The sequence below is a fragment of the Vitis riparia genome, chromosome 12 (assembly GCF_004353265.1).
Source record: "Vitis riparia cultivar Riparia Gloire de Montpellier isolate 1030 chromosome 12, EGFV_Vit.rip_1.0, whole genome shotgun sequence".
Taxonomy (NCBI): Eukaryota; Viridiplantae; Streptophyta; class Magnoliopsida; order Vitales; family Vitaceae; genus Vitis; species Vitis riparia.
Genome location: NC_048442.1, coordinates 15364393 through 15370392, shown reverse-complemented (window position 1 = coordinate 15370392; position 6000 = coordinate 15364393). Strand labels below are relative to the sequence as shown.

The 6000-nt window shown below is 35.6% G+C and overlaps 1 protein-coding gene across 2 annotated transcripts; it reads right to left on the bottom strand.

The window, feature by feature from the left end:
* Positions 1–556: 556 nt before the first annotated feature.
* Positions 557–3764, bottom strand: LOC117927095 (protein GAMETE EXPRESSED 1). Of its 2 annotated transcripts, XM_034846500.1 has the most exons (8): positions 3719–3764; positions 3480–3544; positions 2588–3164; positions 1859–2446; positions 1657–1783; positions 1384–1570; positions 1155–1302; positions 557–1061 (listed from the first exon to the last, which is right to left on the bottom strand). In XM_034846500.1, exons 3-8 carry the CDS (start codon positions 3091–3093, stop codon positions 800–802), a joined length of 1818 nt encoding a protein of 605 aa, XP_034702391.1. In that variant the 5' UTR covers positions 3094–3164; positions 3480–3544; positions 3719–3764; the 3' UTR covers positions 557–799. The 2 variants fall into 2 exon arrangements, with proteins under 2 accessions (XP_034702391.1, XP_034702393.1); XM_034846502.1 differs by lacking the exons at positions 3480–3544; positions 3719–3764 and having other exon boundaries at positions 2588–3169.
* Between the last annotated feature and the right edge of the window lie 2236 nt (positions 3765–6000).

The window sequence follows — 6000 nt, the reverse complement described above, 5'->3', positions numbered from 1 at the left end:
TTAGTCTTAAGTTCGTAAAAAAAAAAAAAAAATCACATAAATTAATTATTTTAACTTAATAGTTAAAGTCAAACTTAAAGTCATTTTTAACTTTAAAATTATAATATTAAATTATTTAATAAAAAGATTTGAGATTCATATGATTAAGTTTAAGTCATTAACTCATTAAATCCCTTTAAGTTTCTCCGTTTTTTCGATATATTTATGTCTCTCGGAAGAAAAACATCCTTCTTGGAAAGTTCCATTTGTTGCCTTCTTTCGCTCATCTTCAAAATTTCCAGGTTTCACCGATTGCAAACGGACACCTCAAAACGCACCGTTTTAAAGTGTTCGTTTGTCTTCCTCCGCTTTTAAATTCATTGTTCCCTCAAAACGCACCGTTTCGGTTCCATACCTCAAAACTCTCCAGATTTTCACCGTTTCCGAGGCACGGCATCCAACCGTTATGCTGGTATCCTATTGTTTGGATGCCAAGAAAATTTAAAGAAAACATAAAAAAAACAGAACAACACGAACTTGAATCCTGTTCTCTTAGGCTACTCTGTTTTCCCGTGAAAAACACACACACGCCAATAATCCAAATGTGAAATATCCGGTGTCAGCCAAATTTGCTTGTAGACAGATTTTGCTGAGCTTTCAGAATTTTCTTTCCTTTCTCTTTCCCTACCCTTCTTTCTGGGCAGCCAAACAATCATACATTTATATAGAGTCTTCACCTATATGTTGCTGTCTCATAAAATTATACAAACTCAAACAACTGAAAAATTAGGTACCAGCTAAGAAAATCACCAAGAAATCATCACTGACGAAGGCGGTTTCGAAGATTATACTTTCTTGTAATTGAAGTTGTTGTAATGGAATTCTCGCCAATTTCTTCCTGAAGTATAAAATCAGGATCTTTGACAATGTCCACATCTTCGGGCAAGTCATTATCGATCCATGTAGACCAATCTAAATCGCTATCCTCCATGACACAGGCCGAGTAGTCTATGTTTCTTTGCATACCATTAACCTTTTCCATTAGTGTTAGCAGCATCTGATGGTTCAGCACTTCATAATCCCTGCAAAATATTCGAGAAATACAAGAATTTCTAACATCCAAACATCAATTTTAACCTGAGATTTTTCAGCCATGAATTGTGTTTTTTACTTACCTGAATGTACAGATGGCATGAAGGAGCTGGATTGAAGAAACAATCGCAAAGATTGACCTGATCATGTTGATTATCTGTGTCTGTTGCGCAATGTCATAAGTTGAGAACCGAAGAATTGCAAATTCAATCAGGAATGTAGCACAAAGCCCTGAAAATCAACGGTTTTTTAGAGACTAATTTAACTTGAATCCTTTTAAGTTTTCGGGTTTTGAGAGATGGGAGCACATACCAATGTAAAGCCTTGGTCTCACAGTATATGTTTGCTTTGTACTGGTGAGCATGTAGAGGATAAAAATTGATAAGGAGTATATGAAGAAGGCTTTGATTGATCGGGATTCGAGCAACATGGCATTGTGCAAAGTGAAGAGCTTATCCAAGGCAATGAACATGCTTGCTTGCTTTGATTCAAAAGCTTCCTGTTGAATAAAAATGGATGTTCCTAATGAGAAAAAACGGTTTGGGAAATTCAGATATGGAGATCAGGGTTGAAAAGGGAACTAACCTGAGCTGCCAGCATCGATTTTGAGTTTTCTACCAAGTGGTCATGGGCTTGTTGAAGGATTTCTTGCCTCTGAAGAAGCTCTTCCTGTTGTTTATGCCCAAATTCAGCTAAGCGCTGCAGAGTAGCCCTGCAAAGTTCAGATTGGATTAAAATTTTGATCAATTTTGTTGGATATAATTATTGATTTTTCGGTCTCTTTTACCTGCTCTCTTCCAGGGCTTGAGACTGGAATTTAGTTAGAAACTGAAGGCCTTCAAGGGCAGTTGATTGCCCGTCTAGAAGCTGTTTCTGCTTATCTAATGACTGCCCTGCCACTTCCCCAATATCATCAGCTCTGCTCTGCAGATTTTCCATCTTCAAAGTCATTGTATTACCAACTCTACTTATCTCATTTTCTATCTCAACAGCATCATTCCTTAACTTATCGATTTCTAGGCCTAGGTTGTTGTAAGAGCCCTGAATCATTGCCATCCCTTCCTCGAATTTGTCCTTCATTTTCACTTGTCCTTCTTGAAGCTCCAATTGTGAAGCTGCAATTCCCTTGGATTGCTCAAAAACTGCCTCTGAATGCTTCAACACGGTATCAATATTGTCTTCCACATTCTTAGAAGCTCGAGCCACTTGTTGGGTTCGGAGATCGATCCAAGTCAAGGAGTCATGGATCTCTTTCGAGCTCTGCAACAGATTTTCCGACCTCTCCTCTATGTTTTCCAACTTCTCTTCTGCAAATTGGGCTGATTTCCTCAAGTCATTCACTAATCTTTCCGTTCCACGCTTAAAAGCATCGGCTCTGCGGAAGAAACAGATCAAAATTTTGATGCTAACCAATTTGAATTCAGGTATTAGTATTACTACTTCAATCAGATAATAAAATCGAATTGAATTCTGACTAGGGAAATTGAATAGAAGCTATGTATGGATGATGCTTAACTGTAAATGATGGCAGATTGAGTTGGTTTCGAGGAAAAAGGCGAGATATGTGCTTCGAGCTTCTTCATCCAATTTCTGCAGACACTTCTTCACATCAGAATCAGAGCGAGTATCACAAGAAGGAAAAGCGTGGCCCCCCGAATCCTTCTGAAAGCAATCACTGAGAAGCCAAGCAAATCTCCTTCTCTTCTTGTCATCAGGGATAATCTCAGAACACCCAGCAAAGAGACTCTCATAAGCATTTTGCCAACAGGTGTTGGAGCCGCCCCCCGCCAACTTTCTTCTAGCTTTGTCCACCCTTTCGATCCCCTTCTGGTCATTGAGGGCTTCCATGGAGAATTCAGCAATAACATCACCGGAAATTGCCTTAGCCTTTGAATAGCTTTCAGTGAACGGGCTCTCGGTTTTCCCTGACCCGAAAAAATTCCAAGGCATGCAATCGTGGGGAAGTGAGAGTAAAACTAACATGAACACAACACCAAGAGCATGACGATGACGATGATCCATTGGAGCTGCTTTTTCTTAACTTCTGCACCAGATATCTAACAAATCAATTCAACCAAATCTCCAACTTATGCCTACATGCATAAAATCTTAGTCATAATAAGGCTCAAGAAACAGAATAGAAGGGTTTCTAAATCTGCAAAAAAGACGGATTTGAAAAGAAAATAGAGAAAGAAAGATGAATATGTGAATTGAGTATTGTCCTGGAAAGTTCATTAACAGACATTAAAGACCAATATATTTTCTTGATTTGTTGATTACTTGCCAAAAAACATACATGATAAACTATAGTGACTGCATGGATGAAATCGCAGGGAATCCCAAATATAGAAACTTCCTGAAAAAGTTTCACAAATTTTTTCTATTGTTTTTTATTCATATTTTCTCACCTGAAAGTGACCTTTTGCTTCTGGGTTTGTTTTTTCTTGAGTCCTTGACTTGGGTTCCAAGCAGCCTACAAAATCATGCCCAGTAAGCATGGAAAAACAGGAAATATTGGACCACCATGTTTAGTAATTCTTAAGTTTTCCATTGTTTTCCTTCGGGCCAAACAGATTGCACAGGACCGTTACTCGAATGGGGAAGAAGAAGTAGAAGAAGAAGAAGGGGTGGGTGGTGTTAGAATTACCTGGCGGTGATGGTCGTTTCTTCGGTCTGCTTTCTCTGTTTCCGAGTGAACGGTTGTCTTCGAAGAAAACGGTGAAAGCGACCATTTTATAGATTTTGAAATTGTTATATTTGCATATCTGTCCTTTTGGCCTTTGGTATTTATGTATTGACCCTCCCCAATTTTTCTTCCCAAGAAATAAAGGTCAAAAAGGGGTAATAATGTATTTTAAATTAAATTATAAAAAAATAGGAATAACAATGAATCAATGAAGCCAAGATTTAAATTATCATACAAAAGTTGGATCCATGTTTTCTAGGACGGTTGATTATAGTAGATAAAATTGAAAATAATGTAAAAAGCAACAAATTTATGAAAGTTATGAAATAATTTATCATTTTATCCTTTGGACATAGAAGATGATTATTTTGTTGTTTTTTTTTTTTTTGTTTTTTTGTTTTTTTTTATATATAAGTTTACTAAAATATTTTTTTTTAATAAAGTAAAGAAAAGGGAGAAAGTGGTCAATTTGAAATTGGCTTGAGCAAAATTTTGCATAAAAACTAAAAATAAATAAACAATAACCACTTCTCACAAAATCGAGATATAAATATTAAACGTTAAATCCATTTATTTTCACATATTCTAATGGATATTTAGATGTATATGAATTATGTTTTGGGGTTTTGTTGGTACATTAGGTTATGTAGCTTTAAATTGGTAATTTTGTCCCATTTATTGTGGCTTAGGATCTAATTTCTAAATTGTGTCTTACCCTTCATTAAAGACTTGAAGTTTTTGAGTGATCAATTGGGATGACATAGTGTAAAAAGATGAAGACAAATTGATTTACTTAAGGCATGATGTGGACAAAATGTTTTTAATTGAATAAAAATGTTTAAAAAAAATGTTTTTTTGAAAAAAGTTTTAAAACTCCTCGAGGCTCAAGCGCTCCTTTGATCGCACAAACACTCCTTTGATAGCACAAATGCTCCTTAGAGCACTCAAGTATTGGAGAGTGCTCAAGTGCTTCTAAAGGCGTTTAAGCGCTCATGCAAAAATTTTAATCTTCATAAATATCCTTTTCCATATTTTAAATGATTTAATTTTAGAAATCCTAATTTGAGTCCATTATGTATTTGTATCTTATAAATACTATGCTAAAAATGGTTTTAGAGCTTTTGATACGAATATTGAGAAAAACTAATTTGCTTTCTTGTTCCTGTAACTCTCAAAAATGTTTTGTTGTCCATTTGTTGGGTTATGAAGAAGATCTACATCCCCTTAGGAGTATGGGTTAGATCCTCATCCACTAGGAGCATGTGTAGTGCTGCATCACAGATGTGAAATGTAGTATAAGTGTTTGGGAGTAAGACTTATAGCTAACTTCTACCAGGTAAAATTATGCACTTTACTTTTAAATAGTGCATTGGTGATTAGAGGTCTTTGATCTCCTGGTTTTTACATTTGTATGTTTTCTAGGTGGTTTTTTATGTAAAAAAAATCTTATGTTCTTATGTTGAATATTATTAGGCTTCTCTAAATTGAAAAGTGTCTATTACAAGATTAAAAATAATTAATTTGTTTGGGGTAAAAAGTTTAAACACTTATTCACCCCCCTTTAGGTGTATCCTAAACTAGATCACTTGACTTTTGATTGTACACTCCAAGGAACAATTGAGCTTTCGAAATCTCTTATCAAGCCATAGAAATAAATTGAGTGCTTAGTTGAGCATCTGAAATGCCCTTTTTGATGTAAATAACTCAATATTCAACCCTAAAGTCTTAGAAAAGTAGGATAGCCACATGTAAATGTACTAAGGAAACCTAAGACATTCTTGTAGCAATCCATGAGTGCATTTTGGCTGTGAAGTTGCCAAAAATCTAGATGCTCACCTTGAAATTTGAGAGAATAAGGATGTAAGAGGATAAAACCTTCTTTGTATTCTATTATGAGCTTAGTGATATAGTTAACTCCTGTTTTAACCTAGGGAGAAGATACCTAAGTTCAAAGTTGCGAGAAGCATTCTAAAATCCCTCTCTAGGGTATTCAAACCCAAGGTCATGACCGTAGAGGAAAGTAGGGGCATCGACTCTATGAAAATTTATGAACTTAGGATTACTTGGGACCTATGAGATGTCTTTACCTGATACTCATAAGTCACGACCACATGTATGTTGTTTAACATGCAAATTTTTTTTAGTGGATATCAATTGTTACTAACAAAGAGCAAGAAACCCCTAAGTTTGATGTCTTGTCTCCTAGTTATGTTACCTTTCTCACATTGAATATGGCAAATGAA

What these genes read in the sequence shown, in the direction of transcription:
- LOC117927095 (XM_034846500.1), bottom strand. Translation starts at nt 3,093, where the DNA reads ATGGATCATCGTCATCGTCATGCTCTTGGTGTTGTGTTCATGTTAGTT. An exon ending in CAAGCCCTGGAAGAGAGCAG is followed by an intron (nt 1,784 to 1,858) that starts GTAAAAGAGACC and finishes TGAACTTTGCAG; the next exon opens with GGCTACTCTGCAGCGCTTAG. An exon ending in CATGCCATCTGTACATTCAG is followed by an intron (nt 1,062 to 1,154) that starts GTAAGTAAAAAA and finishes AATATTTTGCAG; the next exon opens with GGATTATGAAGTGCTGAACC.